The 19196-nt window shown below is 46.7% G+C and overlaps 2 protein-coding genes across 8 annotated transcripts; both read right to left on the bottom strand.

Moving 5' to 3' along the window:
• Positions 1 to 279: 279 nt before the first annotated feature.
• On the bottom strand, positions 280 to 11836 carry BUB3 (BUB3, mitotic checkpoint protein). Of its 7 annotated transcripts, none has more exons than XM_015288687.4 (9): positions 11771 to 11836; positions 11451 to 11559; positions 9455 to 9649; positions 8555 to 8624; positions 7575 to 7726; positions 4700 to 4858; positions 3125 to 3302; positions 2548 to 2764; positions 280 to 608 (listed from the first exon to the last, which is right to left on the bottom strand). In XM_015288687.4, the coding sequence occupies exons 2-9, from the start codon at positions 11457 to 11459 to the stop codon at positions 599 to 601; spliced, it is 990 nt and encodes a 329-aa protein (XP_015144173.1). In that variant the 5' UTR covers positions 11460 to 11559; positions 11771 to 11836; the 3' UTR covers positions 280 to 598. The 7 variants fall into 7 exon arrangements, with proteins under 7 accessions (XP_015144173.1, XP_015144174.1, XP_040558410.1 ...); XM_015288688.4 differs by having other exon boundaries at positions 11451 to 11555; XM_040702476.2 differs by having other exon boundaries at positions 11776 to 11836.
• A 753-nt stretch (positions 11837 to 12589) lies between these two features.
• HMX2 (H6 family homeobox 2) lies at positions 12590 to 18823 on the bottom strand. The gene is made up of 3 exons (XM_040702873.2): positions 18740 to 18823; positions 14423 to 14700; positions 12590 to 13518 (listed from the first exon to the last, which is right to left on the bottom strand). Exons 2-3 carry the CDS (start codon positions 14697 to 14699, stop codon positions 12974 to 12976), a joined length of 822 nt encoding a protein of 273 aa, XP_040558807.1. The 5' UTR covers position 14700; positions 18740 to 18823; the 3' UTR covers positions 12590 to 12973.
• Positions 18824 to 19196: the final 373 nt, after the last annotated feature.

Genomic DNA, 19196 nt, shown 5'->3' with positions numbered 1-19196 from the left:
AAAAAAAAGCCACTATCACTACCTGATAACAGCTCAAGCTTGTTAGCTTCCCGCAGAGTCCAGCTTCCTCTCCACGTCCACCTTCTCTGGAATGATTTGTTACCATTTCTGTTGTCAGCCAATTTGTTTTCTTAAAGGTAATACAGTACTCCCACTGACTGGACAGGCATTGATATCTCAGAACAGAAGCACGAATCCAACCACTAGAACTCAAGAATCCTGGTAGGTTAAAGCTCTGGTCTTAATGTGTGCTTCAAAAAAGATTGTTACACAACATACTTTCAAAAATCTAAGGATATTTATTGAACATCTGAGACCGCTGCAGGATTTCATAATGAACAATACTACAAAATGGTTGCAAGTTTATAAAGGTATACAGAAAATTACCTACGGGAGGGAACAAGTTGAGCAAAAGTGCTAATGAGACCATATGTAAGCAGAAAAGTAACAATGGATTAAGACATAGGACAATATACAAAGAAATAGTTTAGTTAAAAATAACATCTAAACAGGCTGTTCTTCCCATTTCTATTACTTCATCTTAGTCTTGTTAGAAACAGGTGGGCAACTCTTGTAGACCTCCACTGATATCTCTTCTCTAAGTAGACCTGAAATAAATAAACTGCATTTCAGCAAGCACTTTTTACAATGATCATAAACAGGTAAAACACTCAGTATTTTAAAGTGCAGAAATGTGTAGACAGACCACATTCACTTGTACCAATACATAATAATTCAGCAATCAAAAACCTAATGCTAAGTTTATATCATACAGCTCCATTTAAGGATGTGCGGTGCAGAAATGCACAAAGATCACTACGAAAACATAGAAGACCAGTAGCTTTAGCAGCAAGCAATTTATTTTTAGACTACAACAGAGATGACTCACACTACTGCAATACTGAAATATATGCATCATTCTTAGTGCACTAAGGTTGGCACAAGCAACTTATAAATGTCAGGAAAGCATATAAACCTTGTTAATGTTTTCAGAAATTCATTTAAAGATAGAAACAGGTCCAAAAAGATGCCTGTCTAAATGCATTGCAATTACGTTACAATTATTTTCCAAATACACAGATATGTTCTGTCTTTTCTCAGCTCATTACTGACTCAAACAATTTGCCCTTCTGGGATCAATTGTTTGCTAATAAATAATTGTTTACAGTCACAAAATGATATTAAGGAGTATTCTTATTAGTTTTCCTTCTACAGCCTAATAAGATTCAAAACTAGCTGAATCCCAAGAGTCTAACCTTAACCTTGCTGTGTTTAACAGCCCAGGAAATGATGAACCATCTGTTTCAGAAAATAATGGAGGGCCAAGAGGAAATATTGTTTAATTGTAGATTAACCTCCTCCTACGGCAGAATGAAGCATCTACAGAATTAGCAATCATAACTAGCAAGGAACGAGAATAACTGAAAGCAGCTCTTGCAATTACAAAACCAACAGCAGCAAGTAGTCTTTTATCACCTCTTTTTTTTTTTCTTTAATTCCTCCCCAACATATGTAACAAGCACAACCTAATTTTTAATATAAATGAAGAAAAATCAGCTTTGGACTTTTGCAAGTGAGGAAGCCACAGAAATAAATATTGAAATAGTTACGTCTTCCTTTTCCCATGAGTAACAAGACTGTTTTAAAACAATCATCTCCAAATAAGAAACGATGCATTTATTCCTTCGTAACTTCCACCTCACATCTCTACTGTAAGGAAATGGCAGCTGCAAAGCAACGTACAACTCTCTTAAGGGAAAGAAGGAATGGTCTTGGCTTAAAAATAAAGAATTTGTATCGCTTATTTATTTGTATAGCTACTTGTGACATTAAATAGCTGGTTGTCTCAGTTAAAGGGCAAAAAGTTTGAGTAATAAAAAAAACAGTGACAAACTACAAGGATTTGAAAATAAAAAGTACTACTCCTGTGCTGGAGTTCTGCAATTCTGCACCACGATGGCAATTTTTAATGTAACATTCATGCCTAAACAAGCTTAAGAGGAATCTTTTACCCCATAAATCAGTTTGCCCCATTTTGACAGCAACAGTGACAGAAAAGTGCATTATCAGAGGGCTGTGAACTCCAACACGCAGCAACTGAAAAAGCCAGCCCTCAATTTTACACATCCATCCCCTTCTGTAACAGCTGGGTGCACACAGAGCATGGAATTAATGAAATCTGTACAAGTTCTAAATATCCAAACACAGTGACATTTACTCAAATGAATTATTCTTGAATTCCTCACTTAATTCTTGAAGCAATGAGCTAGCAATAACTCCACAGCTTCATATAATAGCACCTATTCAAAAAGGATAAGAGTTTGACATTCTTCTCCTGCTAAACAACTAGGCACAATTTTATCCATCAGACGTCTATCAACCTACGGATATTGAAAGCTTGGGCGAACAAGATAAAATCAAAACCAACCCTACTGTCAAGCTGCACTATCTACTGGCATCAATAATGCTATTCATGAATTTAGGAAAATTAATAAAATCTTGGGATGAACGCTCAGAAAGGCTCAAACACAGGCGATGCATACTCACTTAGGTTTTGTTTCTGCATCTGTCACTTGGCGAATATAGATACCATCTTCAGGATGTTCAATGTCATCCATTTCATACATATATGAAGAAGCTATTGCAAGGGTGGTTCCATCGTTGCTGAAGGCAAGTGATGCTATGCTTGTGGGATACCGATGGAACTGACACAGCCGCTTTTTGTTAAATGGATCCCAGATATTTACAAACCCATCAGAACCTCCTGAAAAATAATTTTTAGACATTGTTTGCAAGTTACACATGGGAGCACGGTAATAGATACAGTGGAGTAAAAGGATGGTAAAGATAAATTAAGGACTGCGTGGCTACGTGGAATGACTTTGTCAGTCAAAACAGTATTATAGAAAGGTGCATTATTCACTGAAAGCACAGTATTTCCTGATGTTTGATAAAGGAATTAACTCCTGCTGCATCCAATAATTTTAAAACCATGCTCAGAGCAAGAAATACAATTTAAAGACTTAAAATAAAGATGAAGGGCATACGAAATAAAGGCTGACCTGTTCAAATCACAAACTATAGAAAACAATGCAAGCGTTAAGAAAATATGTTGAGTATTTACCTGTAGCAAACGTGTTGTGGACATTATGGAAAGAAATAGCATTAACTGGATAAATCTGCTCAATGTTGTTCTCTTTCAAACGATGACACTTGAATGCATATTTCTTCTTCTGTATTTCAGGACTTGGATCCAAATACTCCACTGCAACACGACCTTCAATGGAACTTAAAACATAACCCTAGCAACGAAATGGTAGACAGGCATTTTAGAAGTTTGTAAGTGGAGAAAAAAGACCGCCATACAATTTACTTTATACCCCTCTAAATTAAAATAAATGTAAACAGCCTTCTTTTGTGCACAAGCACAAGTCGTTACCACTGATCTATGGCATCAACAGTAAAATCTGCCTCTAAGAAGCAACTCAGATAAAGCTTTCCAAAAGATTTTCATTGCAACATAAGTTCAAGCTAACAGCGAGGCTTTTAATTATCTTTGTGAGAGGAAATTCAAGTTGATTTGGAGGAAAAAAAGCCATTACACCTCCCAGCATTTGAACACTTATTCCCCAAGGCCTGTATGTTGCAAATACTCATAGGATTTTTTAGTTTCAGAACTACATTAGTCAGTTTACTAGCAAGTAAACCCTTCAAGCTGAAACAGTATTTTCAGCAGCACTGATTATAAGGGGTGTCCACTTATCCAGTTCATTACAGCCCTGACTTACAGCAGCTTGAGATGCTTTTACTGTACCTTCCGAGTTAAACCCATAATAGAGCATTCAAAAAATGAATTATAATGATCCCTAGCTATATTGAGGTTCTTCAAAATCCAGAATGTAATCAGGAAGATCAGTTTGTTTTACTACAGCTAGAACTGAAAGCGAACAAAAGCATTCATGCCACCTCAAGAATGAGCAAGGAGGCCTCCCAGTGCCTGCACCACCACCATATGCATGCTGAAAAATTGTCTTTCAAACTATTGCGCGCTTTTGCCAGCAAAAGCTATTGTTGCTTTGCTTCAAAACAAGCTAGAAATACCAGAGACACACTATGTTCACCTCCATGGAACAGCTCTGTGATTATCTAAATGGTACCACTTGCTTTAGACAACAAACCATCAGTTCTTCAGTGAGTGACACTGTTAAGACTTCAGAAAATTAAAGAAAAAAAAACCATTGTCTACACTCTTACAGTTTCAATCCTGCCCCTCTCCACAGCGTGTTGCAGAATCCAGGGTTACAATGCACAAAGCCTGCTGGGAAACCATCAGGTCTGTCTTCATCTTTTCTACTGCAGCTTCATGGAAGATTTTTACTTATTTATTAACATATTATGAGGCTGATATGCAAAGAGATGATTTGTAAATTAAAAAAAAAATGGAGACAAACTGAGAAAAAGTGAAAACAATGTGCTGATGAGTCAGTGGCAAACGCTCCAAAGCTATGCCATTCATGAAAAGAGTTAACCTGGAACAAGGAGTCTCGACATCATTTACTTTCTCCAAAGATGGTCCTCAAATTTCACAATCCAGAAATATTTTAAAATGAGAGAAAGATGCAGGAAGCTTGAAGTACAAGCCGCTATTTTTCCTAAAGCAGACTCACCAGAAATACAATCGTTGAGATTTCTCCCATACCTGTTTATTTGGGAACGCTCTGATACAGCGGGTCTGGTATTTCAGGCTCGATTCTCTTCGCTGCTGAACGTAACCCATGTTGCGCAAATCCCACACCAGCACCCTGCGACCTGCAGTCCCCACAATCAGCCTATCTCCAGACACAGACAGCGTGTACACCTTTCAAAAAGAAGTACAGTTTTTAAACGTGTATTAATCTGGATATTCATTGCACAAAATAAATGGTCAGCAGCCTGCAACAATTAATATCTGTAATAAGACTGTAGTCCCAGATTTCCCTTCTGCTTCAACCTGTAACTCAGATTTGGGATAAACAATAGGAGCATCCAGTTGGTTACTAACCAAAAACCAACGCAGCACCTCTTACCTAGCACATACCTTAAAACCAAGCCCAAGGCAGCCTAAGAAAACATAAAGCTAACTTAAAAAACCCAACGGTAACAAAAAGATTTGAGTACAAATACACACTTGTAAAATCCTAAATATCAAGTACGTTCATTGTATTACCAGTCTGGAGAGAACCTTCCCCACCGGGGTTTTCCTTCCTCAGTAATTAATTCACATTCTAAATGATACAAATGTACAGAAAAATATATGCATGATTAAAAAGGGAAAAAAAATATTATTCAAGTTTTCCTCAGTAAATTAATTGAGGGTTCAAGGCAAGAAGGAGACATGTACAAAGCAGAGGAAGAGGGCACAGATTTGATCTTTGCCTGGTATGCACAGCTTGCATTACCCACCGTGCAGTCATCACTGCACAGCTCAGTCTCACAAAGCCACTGCACGTTTTGTTTCTCTTCTGTCCAGCAGCCACACTTGTTCTCTTTTTAAACAGAAAACTTCAAGGTGTTTCATGTTAATGAAAGGAAACAAACTGCCAATAATTTATTAAAAACAGTAGTTCAAATACTACAGCAAAACTAATTGAAAAAGCCTACAGCTTGGAATTTTAGCTCTGTTCCCAAAACTGGCTCAGAAGTTCTACTTTTTGTTTCTTAAAATTCTCACACAAATATTAAGGGTACAAAATCATTCCGTGTTCAACTTCTACTTGGGGTGGAGCTAATCTGGGCTTAAGTTAGAACAACATCTGGTTAGTCAAAAGCTCTGTCCTACCCAAGTGAATTACCAGCTGTAGCTACACAAGCAAGATGGAATCCAACTACCTTCAGCTGCCCTGCCACTGAGTTGATACAGCTACTGAATATACTTCAGAAGAGGAGTGACAAGTGTAAAAGATCTGGCACCCTGCCAGAAGGGCTCTATCTACTTTGGATAAGTTCTTGTACTCAAGCACATAGTTTCCCTTTCTGCTTCTCTGATCAAGTTTGTAAACAGTACAACTGTTTGGATGTAATAAGACTACACTGAAATATTAAACAAACAAGCTTGTCTCTAACTTTTTTTTGGCAAAACACTCGTTTTCGAAATGTTAATTTATTATAAAAAATACTAAGCTATCAACTACCTCACAGCTCCACATATACAAAACCCTTTGTCTGTTTAACCAAACTACATTCACTAGGCATGCATTCCTGCTTTAAACAAAACACCAGGATTCCATGTCCCTCTCAAGACTGATGACTTATTAAATGCTCACGTAAGATCTGATGATCCCAATGCCAAATCCCATTTACACACAAGAAGTGGGAGAAGACTTTAAGCTAAACTGATCCAAAAGTGTTTGTGGACATATAGAAACAAAGGCATAAAAGCATTAAATACCTTAAATCTTCTTTACAAACTGATGTCACACCTGTACAGTGAGTATTCTTTCTGCACCACACAATCATAAATCAAATGAAACCATTGTCATGCAGTTGAGTAGATGTACACATTTATCAAAGGCAGTATTAAAAAAAATGACATAATGAACCTTGCTGAACCAATAAGCAGCTTGATTCACTGTGTCTGTCTGTTATATGATATTCTGTCAGCAATTTATCATAGTTCTTTACATGCTACATACAACTATAAATCAAAACTAGAAATAATGCAATTACTTTATTCTGAACAAAGGCCTTGTCAGAAGGAGGTTCTGCAATATTGTGACAAAAGTAATAGCTATTTAGCTGCAATGGGGAATGCAGTGATGGGTTCTATGACTCGACAGTATATTGTGACAGAGCTAAGTGGCACTTTTAAAAGAGCACAGGTAAAAAATATTCACGTGCAAAATTTTTTCTTCTATAATTTGTTCCAGTGATTTCACTTTAATTAGCATAAAGATTAGCAAACCATATAATGTATTAGGAAAAACTCAAGAAATTACATTTTAATTTACTCCTCTTGGTCTCAGCACAGAGGATTTGGTCAATTTAGACATTCTTCTAATACCAGGTGTTACTACAAAACAAGCAATTCTGTTCAACCGTTCTACACAAGTCAATATAATAATTTTCAGGCAACAAAAATTGGCCTCTTACTGTATTTCTAGGCACGTTTCACAGCTATTGGACCTTACAAATGCCAGGATTTGATATCTAAAAGCCTTAATGCCTACGGAAATCACTAACAACACATATTAAAACAATTAGGCCAAGAATTAGCAAAGTAAACCATGGATTATCAGTGACCGCCTCAGTTTTACATGCTGTTTTTGTTAGGACTTCCCTCATCAAACTTGTTTTAAACAGAAAGATTTTTTGCCATCACTACTGCTAAGAATTAAGTTATACTCCCACTGATGATAGTATAGACCCTTAACCTAAATTCATAACATATTCTGATTACTATTTTAAAATGCAACACTTATATCTTAAAAAGCATCAGAAGGCACCACAATCATACAGGATTAGCTCTTCAACTACATGTACAACTCCCTGGCTGTATTATTTAACACATTACCTGGGATCCCAGATCCACCACATACCTTTTCTGGCTGAGAGAAGGTTCCTGCGTTGCAAGGTGTTCTGGGATCCCACAGTTTAACTGTTTGATCCCAGCTGCCAGTCACCATGACATTCACTTCTGGGCAATACTCAACACATCTGATAGGTGCATCGTGGCCACCAACAAGGTTTTCTGGAAGGAAGTACAACCAAATTTAACTGTATGGGCTTCACAAACAGTCAGTGTGGTGAATAAACTTAAAAACACACGTCACCATCATACAAACATGCTATAAAACGTGGTATAAGGTGCAAAAGTCTGACAAAGCAAAAGCTTTCTGTGCATTTTGCCATATCTGTGAAAGACCATTTTAAATATGACCAGCTTACAAGCCTTCAGAAAACAGCATGCTCAGTTTTAGAACAGCTCAGCTAATTCCCCTCTACAAGAAAAAGAAGCACACAGCACAGAGCAATTCTCAGCAGAAATGGAACTCAAGATGCCTTAACAGGCACGTACCAAATTTCCTAGCAGAGTGCCAAATCCTGCTCTGCTGCTATGTGCTGCTTCACAGGGTCACTAGTTTTTCTGCCAGACAAAGGCACGCACTAAGTAAACTTTAAACCATCAGCAAGATAGGCATGTAACTGCTTCCTTCCCTTTTCACCTTAAAATTAGGTAGGGAAAAAAAATACATGTGCAAAACACATCAGTTAGTACCTGTCATCAGAAATGCTTAAGCTTTCAGTTTAACAGCAATGGATCCAGCCCTTCTGCTAGAAGTGTTTTGGTACAATCTTTAATTACACAATAAGAACTACTGCCTTGTTCGGTGTCCTGGGCAATCAGAAAGGGCTGCATGACTCCTGGGCACCAATGGTGACAACTTAAACTAAACAGCTACTGTTTAAAGCAAATATTCTCCACCTGAAAAACTAGAAAAATTCTATTCCTGTAAGTACATGCACCTGAAGCTCAGGCCAGGTGTTTCAAAGGGACCAATCAATTCAGCGTGCTTACCTTGGTCCGTGTTTAGATCATGCATTTTCAACTGCTGATCTAATCCTCCACTCCATGCATGGGTAGGGTCCTATAAAGGAAAAAAAGATCCCTTCATGACATGCATAAATGTACAGCAGGCAGGGAAATGTCGATCTCCCAGGCACAGAAATAGACCTGCTTTTATGAGATTGGGGAAAACTGGAAACCATGTGAGAATCTGTATTTTAAACCACAGTCCGAACCGCAGGTGGAAAAAGCACAATTAAAGATTAAACTGATCCTTAAAGCATTCAGTAACTTACCTAGTTCAGACACTGGAGGACATATCACAATACAGTGCAAAACAGTTACTTGCAACAATCTATTTCACATATTATATATGATAAGAAATAATAACAAGCAAAAAAAAAAGGCAATTATAAAAATCTTTCAGAAGACTATCTCAAATCTAATGCATTAAAAAGACAGAAGTATTTGATAAATGGCTCATGTGGAACAATGCTGTGTTTCTAAAACAACCCAGCAAGAGAAAGCTAAAAATATAATAATTGGCTGTGGGTATTCAGTGCGAATGATTTCTGGGGATATACTCCTCTCTGGGAGAAATATGCAAAGAATTCACCATATGATTGGAAAAAAAACAACAGAACAAACCAGCTGAACTTACTCTTGTCTGCCTGTCTGCCACTTCTGCCAGAAGTAAGTTATGTGTGTGCCTGCATCCCTTACAGAAAACATGGATTTAGGACAAGAAAGAGGCTTGGAGAAAAAACAATAAGCAGAAGTACACTGCTCTTTGACACCTCCATTTCAGGTAAGAACTATCCCTTTAATTTCAGGGACTGACAATTTCTCACGTACTTTGTGCACTGTAAGTCCATAAAACACAATTGAAAAACAAACCTCACACACACTTACATAAAAAGCACAGTCAAGGACAGCTCCTGAATGTTGATATTTGAGTCTCATGCTGTTGGCAGGAACATCATAGAGACGGACTGTAGTGTCCCAGGATGAAACAAGCAGAAACTGAGAGGTATTTGGACTGAACTTGACCGATGAAATCCCATCATCTGGAGTTTGATTGAGTTTGAACTCGTTTGATCCCGTCATCTGACAACAGAGCACAAATGTCATTTTAGTCACAACAGGAAAATAAACCCAGCGAGTTAGCTGGCTAACTGACACATCTTAAGGCTCATTTAAAGGAAACCCAGAAAGCTTGCTAGCCTTCACAGAGTGTGGAACACAGATTCCTGACAAACTCTAACACTGAAGATGCTTATCGCAGTCCAAGACCTTAACTCTCTTCCACATAGAGAACTTTAAATATCAAGTACAGAAACATACCATGGAATAATAATCATAAACTTTTTGTTCTGTTTATCTATAAGGTTAGATATATAATATTGTTATGTGCTTCCCCCTCCCTATGCTGTCTATATGGTTATATTTCTAGAAATAAGTATTTATAAGTTACTCTGAGACTGAAGATTTTACTTCAAAAATGGGGACAGAAAGGAATCGAAGGGAAAACTCCAGCAAAAAGCATTCCTGATTCGGTGTGACCGTGCTGGACTTCCAAGAACTACAACTGCATGATTATTCCAATAGTTACCAGCACTAGTTGGTATACACAAAAAAATAAGTACACAAGAGCTGAGACCACAGGCAAATTTCAGCTGGAAAGACAGTGAAGAGCTTATAGATGCCCTGGATGAAGAAACTGTTATAAGTACAGCAAAAAAGCCCCCAGAATCTTTTAAAATGCTTTCTAAGCATTAACAGCACATTTCTTTTTTGAGAAAAGGCTCAATAAGCTCTGATTTTTTGTAATGTTATCACATCTGAATTTCCACTTACAAATGCAGAGGAGAGATTAGACCTTTGGGAACAAAAACCAAGACAGAATAAGAAGGTGGAATATGACAAGAGTCAGCTGCACTGCACAACGACTCCAGTGCTGTGTTTGTCAGTAACTGAACCATCATCAAGCTGTAGAACGATGTAAGCACTGCACATTCTTACACTGCAAAAAAAGTCTTAAGTGAAAGCTCTTGAAAGGATGCCCACCAAAACAAAAATTGTACCACTCTGAGTACTTGAAGTGGAAGAGAAAATATAATCACTTTTAAGAACAGGAAATAGAAATTACACTCTTAATCCCTTTTTCCTTGCCCAGAAGATGGATATGCTTGCAAATCCATCACACACACAACAACACTACTAATAAAGGACTCTGCAGCAGTTTCATTACACCTTAAACAGTGAAACACACCTCAGTGAGGATTTCAGACAGGTGTGCAAAAACGACAAAGCAAGGAATCAAGAACCATGAGGATCCAAGCAGACACACTAAGAGCCATGCCTGCTTGTGGCAGAAAGTTAGTGGGCAGTTATTGGAGGCAGATGAAACAAGAGCTACAAACCACCCCAAAACAACCAGCAAGCAGAGCTCCAGGAAGAGCAGAGACTTGGAAGGAACTCCTGAAGCTATTTCTAAACCCAGAAATAAACATATATGCATATATATATATATGCATGTGTATGTGTGTGTCTTCTACATAGCTTAATTAAGAAGAAAAAGGGACATGTACCCGCTCTGCATATTTCCAGAAATAAAGCTTTTTATAACTGGACTGCCAGAAAACAGTGACTGCTGTGGTCACCGCAGAGCCCTGACACAACTTTGGAGCACCACAGGAAATAATATGTGGAGAAGACATTCGAGCAAAGGGAGAACCATGACACCACCTTCAGCACCGGGTGCCTCTGCAATTCTACCACCCCCGAGAGCTCACTGTACAACACAGACACGAAACCAGCGCTTTTGCAGCCCCCAGGACCCCGGCACACAGCACACAGCGGCCGCCTCACTGAGAGCACGGAGGCCCGGCCCCGAGCCCAGCAGTACCGTTTTCATAGTACACGGCTTCTTCCCTCTCTCGAGGCCACACCAAGGAGAAACGTTCTTCACGCAGCAGCGCGGGGGAGGAAGGCAGCCCGGTCCCGGAGAGTCCTGTCTGGGCGGGAGGAAGGCACAGAGTGAAGGCGAGGCCCGGAGCGCAGCCCGAAGCGGCGGTTGAGGGGAGGCCGCTCGCAGGCCGCAACGCCCGCTGCCGCCCCTCAGCGCAGCCCCGAGCCGGGAGCGAACCCGGAGGCTCCACCGCTATCCCTGCACCCTTCTCCCAACCCACAAAGCCCCGCTCCCGACCCCACCAGACCCGAACCGACCTCACCCCTCCGCCCGCCGCGGCCTCACCTCACCGCCTCACAGCGCGCAACGGCCGCCCGCTCCGCGCAGGCACAGTACGCACAACCCCGCCCCTCCGCTTCGCGCCGCTCTCCCATTGGTCGGTTCAAACCGGCGTGGCGGCGCGGTGCATGCTGGGGGCTGTAGTCCCGCCGGGCCCGGCGCGCATAGCGCGCAACGCTGCGCGGGGCCGCGGCGGCTGCAGAGTGCGGGGCGGGCGGGGATCGGCCCCAAATATCCGTCGTTGGCGTGGAAGTCGGGGACGAGGAGACGGAGCCGCGATGGTGGGAGCTGAGCACGGGCCGCCGTCGGCGAAATGCTTACAGTGTCTGCAAATACACACGGCGTTTCCAAATATTTACCCGCATTTCCAACATTTACCAATATTTACAATATTTACCGATATTTACAATATTTACCGATATTTACCAATATTTCCAACGCCTACAAACGTTTCCATTCTCAACAGAAATTTCCGACGCCTGAAATATTCCCGAAGGTATCCAGCAGTTCCAAATGCTTCCAATTATTTCCAGTATTCCCACCAATTCTCACACCATTCCCAGCATTTCCAGCCCAAGCTGGGATTGCCACGTACCCCATCCATAGGGTGGCAGTCATTCCTCATCCATTCCCAACCCACCGCCTCTCCCTTCGTCTTATTTAATCCTTTCTGCATCTTTTAGTCGTTTTTTCCCCCTTTTTCCGGTCTCGGCCCCCCCCGTGCCCATCCCGCAGCACGAAGCCCATCCCGTACCCACTTCCCAGCCATGCAAACACGCGGTGGAGGTGGCAAATTTACAAACGAGGCTTAAAACGTTTTATTTCCTTTAAAAATATGTACAGATCTGAAATAGCGCTGCTTCTTCTTCTTCTTTTCTTTTCTTTTTTTTTTTTTTTTTTTTTTTAATTAATTTTCTTTTCAAGTGGCAGGATAACGCTGGGCGGGGGGAGGGGGAGCCCCGACCTCACCCCTCCCACCCCCATCAGTTCCAAACCTCTCCGGATTGCCGCTGGAAGCGGCCCCGAACCCGAATCCCGAATCCCCGGACCCGGCGCCTCGGAGCCGGAGCAGAACCTCCAGAGCCGAATCCCGAAGTCCCGGGCCCTAAGCCCCGCAGGCGGTCCCGGAGCCGAAGCCGGGAGGCGCGGCCGCTCCCAGCCCCGACGGGGCGGGCGGGCTCTCAGTACTCGATCTTATTGTAGAGGTTGTAGAGCGGTAAGGCCGAGAGGTTGCTGCCGGGGTAGTAGAGAGGAGCGGGGAAGGCGATGGAGCGCGGCACCGGCACCCGCAGGAGGGAATTGTCTCTGAACACCAGCGGCATCCCCACCAGAGTCTGCGCCGAGGCGTGGGCCATGTTGGCCGCCTCCAGCTCGGCCGAGAGCTGCCGCTTCCACTTGTTGCGGCGGTTCTGGAACCACGTCTTCACCTGGGTCTCGGTGAGCTGCAGGCTGGAGGCCAGGCAGGCCCTCTCCGAGCTGCTCAGGTAGCGTTTCATGTCGAAGGTGGATTCCAGCTGGTACACCTGGCTGCGGCTGAACACCGTGCGCGTCTTCTTCTTGGCGGCCCCGGCCTGCCGGTCCCCGCCGTCGCGCTGTCGGTCCCCGTAGGAGGGCGAGGGGGGTCCCAGCGGCTTCTCCTTGTCCTCCTTAAAGTCCTGCGGGGAAGCCGAGAGGAAGGGGGGCCGCTCCGCTCCGCCCGCAGCCGCTCCGCTGCCCTTGGTGCTGCCTGCAACACAGCCACAGCGCGGGTCGCACCGGCACTTCCCGACGGCGCGGCCCCGACGGCTCCGGGGAGCCGGGAGGAGAGGGAAGGCGGCAGGAAACGGCAGCGAGGGTGGGAGAAGCTTTTGCTAAGGGTGGGTGTGCGTCAGGGGTTGGTGCGTGATGGAGGGAGGGCTGGATGGTCAAGCGAGCAGATAGATGGAGGGATGGACAGGTGGATGGAGGGGCGGAAAAATGGACGGACGAATGGATATCACCCGAGGAACAGCATGAAGCTTCGCTGGGAAGGGCCAGGTTGGCTGTTAGGGAAAGGGTTTGGCCCCAGAGTGTGGTGGGCACGGAACAGCTCCCCACGGCAGGGGGCACGGCCCCGAGCTGCCGGAGCTCAGGGAGCAACGGGACACCCCTCTCAGACACAGCGACTGGGTTTTGGGGGGGTCCTGCGTGGAGCCGGGGGTTGGACAAGATGATCATTAAGGGTCCCTCCCAGCTCGGGATATTCCCCGCTTCTGTGATTTTATAACGATTCTGCGATGAGTCTGTGATGATTCTGTGATATGTCACAGTAAAGGCACCTGAGCACCGGGCTCAGTGCTGCTTTCCTGCCGGCGCATTTTGCTTTACAGCACCGCATTTCACGCGCCGTTTCATCAGAACTAATGCTAAAAATAAACATCTTTCTCTCCCTCAGCAGAGCGTTGTAAATAAGCAGGAGATAAGGGAACGTTCGTTATCACTCCAAACTCGCCCCTTCGCCAGGGCGAGAACGAACCCTGCTGAGGTGGAAATAGGGAAGAAAAACCGAAGCCGCCCCGTTTTTCCAGCAGATCCATCCCCCCTCCAGCCAAGGCCGGCTCACACCCGGCAGCCCCGAGGTGCGGCCGCGCCGTCGGGGCAGCGTTACTCACCGAGACGGGCGAAGCCGAGGGGCTGCTGCTTACGGCACGGCTCGGCGGGGCCGTGGGCTTCGGGGCAGAAGCAGGCGCGGTGTTTCCAGCTCTCGTTCGGTTCCTCTTCGTCAGAGGAAAGGGAGAGGTTCCGACCTCGGGGGGGCCACGGGGCCGCCTTGGGGCCCGGTTCCCGGGGGCCGTCGGCGCTGCCGCTGCCCAGGATGGACTGAATGGTGAAGGTGGAGCCGGGAGCAGCGGGCGGGCAGCACTTGCTCTGCTCTTCCTTGCTGCTCATCCTGGGTTCATAAGAAAGCAGAGGGGGAAAGCTCTCGCTTTAGAGGAGCCGAGGGGTGCGGGGACGGGGGGGGGAGGGAGCCGGGCTGCCGGGGGGTTTGTTTTGGGGGTGCTTTCGGCGTGCCGCTGCCGGTTCTCCCCGCGCCTGCCCAGGCGGACTGCATGCTCCTTCCCCCGCGTCCCTATTGATCTGCGGGCGGCGGGCGGCGGGGCTTCATTTGCATGGAGGTGGCCTCCGCCGCGCCAATCACGGCGGCGGCGGCGGAAAGTTTGGGCAGCGGCGGGGTCCGGGAGTGGGGGGGTCCCGGGAGGCGGCGGGGCCGGGGGTATCCCGAGGGCTGCGGGGCTGCCCTGACCCCACGGCTGCGCTGCCTCCGCCTCGGGGGACGGCGTGGACGTGGGGTCGTGATGGACGGGAGGTGCAGGGGGAACGCGTCTGGGGAGGGGGGGTTAGGAGGGGGGGGGCTTTACCCTTCTGTTTATGGGAGAAATGGGAAAGAAAGAAAGAAATCGATGTTACGATTTGATGCCGAACTGGGAAAAAATCCTCCTGCGATGAATAGGAACCGGTAACGAACGCTTCGGGGAAAGGAAATCCTATTTCCTATCGGGGAGGCCCGGTCGAGGCCGAGCCCCGACGGCAGCCCGGGGCGGGGCCGTGTTGGGATGGGGCCCTTCGGTTCTCCCGTTCCTCACTCTCCCCCCCCTCCGGCCCCGGGCCCCTCCGCAGACACGTATCCCAAAAATCAAATCAGGGAAAGCAAAGAATGGGATGGAAATATACAAATCAATAGAGACAAATGTCAAGACGTTTTAAAATGACATTTTCATTAACTCCGAGTCACCATATTATGGCTGGTATATTGAATAAAGTACTTATAATATAATTAGGCATAGCGAGATGACGACTGTTACCCAGAACAGCGGCATAATCTTTAACTACTTAACTACTTGATAGACTCATTAATGGACTAATTGATTAGGAAAAGTGTTCCAGCTCCTCCTCTCCCTGCGAGGGGCAGGTGCTGTCCTGTTTTACCACATTAACCTTTTCAGTGCTTTTCAACGGGGTCGCGACACATTACAAATGGTCAGCTTTAATCATGATGTCAGCTCATTAACCCGGAAAGACCCCGCACTGAAATACAATTTAAGAAATCGTCCTTCATCCCGCTCTGCCACCCCGGCCCCGCGCACAGCCGGGACCCGGTTCTGCCGTCGGGGAAACCGAGGGGCGGCACCCGGGGGCTGCCCGCGCTCCGAGCGGGGATGGAGAGCGGCCGGGAATGGCGCTGGGACCGCCCCGACGGCCCCCGAGGTGACAACGCTGTGCCGCCTGAGGGTGGGTGCGGACAGGCTGGGGTGGGGGGAGGCTGGACAGGGAGAGGGGTGAGGAGGGTGGAATTCATGGTTGTGTGGAGGATGCCCGACCAGGAATGGGGAGATCGAGCGGGGAGATCGAGGGAAGGGAAGGGAAGGGAAGGGAAGGGAAGGGAAGGGAAGGGAAGGGAAGGGAAGGGAAGGGAAGGGAAGGGAAGGGAAGGGAAGGGAAGGGAAGGGAAGGGAAGGGAAGGGAAGGGAAGGGAAGGGAAGGGAAGGGAAGGGAAGGGAAGGGAAGGGAAGGGAAGGGAAGGGAAGGGAAGGGAAGGGAAGGGAAGGGAAGGGAAGGGAAGGGAAGGGAAGGGAAGGGAAGGGAAGGGAAGGGAAGGGAAGGGAAGGGAAGGGAAGGGAAGGGAAGGGAAGGGAAGGGAAGGGAAGGGAAGGGAAGGGAAGGGAAGGGAAGGGAAGGGAAGGGAAGGGAAGGGAAGGGAAGGGAAGGGAAGGGAAGGGAAGGGAAGGGAAGGGAAGGGAAGGGAAGGGAAGGGAAGGGAAGGGAAGGGAAGGGAAGGGAAGGGAAGGGAAGGGAAGGGAAGGGAAGGGAAGGGAAGGGAAGGGAAGGGAAGGGAAGGGAAGGGAAGGGAAGGGAAGGGAAGGGAAGGGAAGGGAAGGGAAGGGAAGGGAGCACCAGCAGCCTGTGGGCCGAACCAAATCAAAGCAAACCAAACCAAAGCAAACCGAAGCAAAGCAAAGCAAACCAAACCAAACCGGGCCAAGCCAATAGGAGCTCAGCCGCGCTCCGTCGCCGCTCCCAAGGGGGGATGAATCAGCCCCGACGCCCGTCAGCACACGACAGAACGAACGCTCCCGGGGCAGTCCGGCCCAATCCGCCCCCCGCGGCCCCCTGAGGGATGGGGCCGCCCCCCGCCCGCGCCGTCGGGGCGAATGTGATCAACCGGCACGGCGAGATCAACTTTGAAAGACAGAGCGAACGCTTAAAGTTTAGATCTCCAGATTATTACAATGCTCGGTATTAAAGTGGCCCTGAGCAAGCTTTCAAAAGGAGCCTAATAAAAATTGATCTGCACTGCTTCTGCAGCACTTGGAAAATAGGCTCGTAGAGCGGCCGTAATATGGGGAGAAGGCTCCCTCCGAAATGACAGATGAAGTCATAAACAAGTTTGATCTCGGAATCAAGCTTCGATAAATATTAAACACGGTCCCCTTTCCACGTGTGGATTATGATATATGGCGCGTCCAAACTTTAAAATAAGGAAATACCAGAGAAAATGATCTCGATAAATTTTCTAAGTATAAACGTTGATTATGTTTCGATTTTCATTCAAGAGCCTCTGCCGCTCGTTTTTTGGCGCAAATGACATCTCGCAATGGGCTTTTGGGGAAAAGGGCTCCTGTTTGAGAAAGAGAGCCCTAGAGGTGTACAATTTATGTAATCTGCGGCTGGAAAATGAATTGTGTAATTTATTGGAAAACAGAAAGTCGCGAAGATTGGATCAGCATAGCCTATCCGAGGGCCCCTATCCATCAAGTTCCAATTAACAACCTAACCAGAGAGCTTTAATGTGTTTCCAATCTAGTGGCCTGATAGACTCATCAATTCCTCGGGGAGAAATTAAGAAAATCGACCGCCCCTTGGCGTTGTAGTGTCATTCCTTTCTGCAACTATATGTCAAATTAAAAACACAATTAAAATTTAAACTGTTTCAATCAGAGGGTGCCCTGCAACCTATGTTTCACTTAATAGAACTTTGATGAAAATCTGATGGTTCCACTCCATCATGAAAGCGAATAGAGCCGAGGAGAGCGAGAGATTCTTTCTATTTATTGAAAACACGGGGCCCGCCGGGCTCCAGGTGAGCGCTCAGCGAGGATCGGGGCTCTGCCCGGCGCTGCGCTCCCACTGCTGGGCACCCGGACGGGGCGGGGAGAGCGGAGCGGACGGGGCCGGAGCGCCGCCGGTTCCTGTGCCCCCACGTGGGGACGTGGGAACGGGATGGGGAGGCGCTGCGCGGGGCAGGGCTGCACCCCTTCCCCGTCGATACCGACGCGAAAAGCTTCGGACCTCTCAGCCGAGCTCAACGCGAAGCTGCGGCCCCTCGAAGCCGCCCGGCCTCTCTCCTTCCCCTTTTTCCTTGTGTCAGAGTTATTTTTCCGCACGCTTTTGAGACGTCGCCAACCCCCAAACCCCGCTCTGGGGCGGCTCCGAGGCCCGGACAGAGCTCCGAGGACACCTCGGTGGGGCGGGAGCGGCGCAAGGTCACCAACAGCGCCCAAAGAGAGCGGGAACAATAGATTCATTGGAAACAATATTTTACAGACGTACCGCGATCAATAGGGACCGCAGCATTACGCCGTGCCAATCTGTTAATGCTCCTAATGGTCTCCTCGTCCCGTTTGCGCGCTACGCGGAGTCGATGGAGTAAAGCGATTATTACGGAGCCACTCGCAGCATCTTTGGGGATGGGGGGGGGGGGGGGGGGGGAGGGAAAAAAAAAAAGCAAAAGCAAAAAAAAAAAAAAGAAAGAAAGACAAATATCCCCAACCCCACGCGTTTATTGCGCTGCTGGACCGCGGGATTGATCCCACGGAGCGGAAAGAAACGCATCTGCGCAGCGCATGCAGAGGAATTCGGAAACCTTCGGAGGAAAGAGGAGGACAAAAAAGGACCAAAATAGGCCAAAAACGCCGTTACCGATTACCGACCTCCCGGAGGTGCTCGGAAGAAGCGGAGCGCCGCCCCGCCCGGTCCCTGCGCAGCCCGCGGGAGGCAAAAGTCGTCTGATCCCCAAAATGCAGCTCTCGGGAAGTTTATATCCCCCCCCGCGCTGTTTGCAGTACACAGCCCGCCGCTATTTACTACCAAATAAAAGAAATACATGGGTGTTTGTAGCGCAAACACGGCTCCGATCGGCGCGGAGCGCTCGGTGCGGACAAAGGCGCAGAGCTGCGGAGCGGAGCGCGGCCGCTGCGGCGCTGAGAGTGGAGGAGAACTTCGGTGGCACCGCACCGACGTTCCCCCCCCCCCCCCCCCCAAGTCCTCCATCCCCCCACCCCCCCCCCGCGCCGGGTTCGGTCTCCCGAAAGGTGATTTTTTCACCGCCCCGAAGGGTTTCTCGCGGCCGTCGCTGTGCCCGAAGGGAGAGGTGACAGCGCCCCAGGG

Source organism: Gallus gallus, chromosome 6 (genome assembly GCF_016699485.2).
Source record: "Gallus gallus isolate bGalGal1 chromosome 6, bGalGal1.mat.broiler.GRCg7b, whole genome shotgun sequence".
NCBI lineage: Eukaryota > Metazoa > Chordata > Aves > Galliformes > Phasianidae > Gallus > Gallus gallus.
Note: the sequence above shows the minus strand (reverse complement) of the source record. Positions and strands in the feature narration are given on the sequence as shown.

Coding starts and splice junctions, on each gene's coding strand:
- BUB3 (XM_015288687.4), bottom strand. Junction 8,625..9,454: donor TCCTTGACTGTGCTTTTTAT/GTAAGTGTGTGT, acceptor TTTCCTTTATAG/GACCCTACCCATGCATGGAG. Junction 7,727..8,554: donor TGATCTAAACACGGACCAAG/GTAAGCACGCTG, acceptor ACTTCCTTCCAG/AAAACCTTGTTGGTGGCCAC.
- HMX2 (XM_040702873.2), bottom strand. CDS start 14,699: ATGAGCAGCAAGGAAGAGCAGAGCAAGTGCTGCCCGCCCGCTGCTCCC. Junction 13,519..14,422: donor CCTCGGCTTCGCCCGTCTCG/GTGAGTAACGCT, acceptor GCTGTGTTGCAG/GCAGCACCAAGGGCAGCGGA.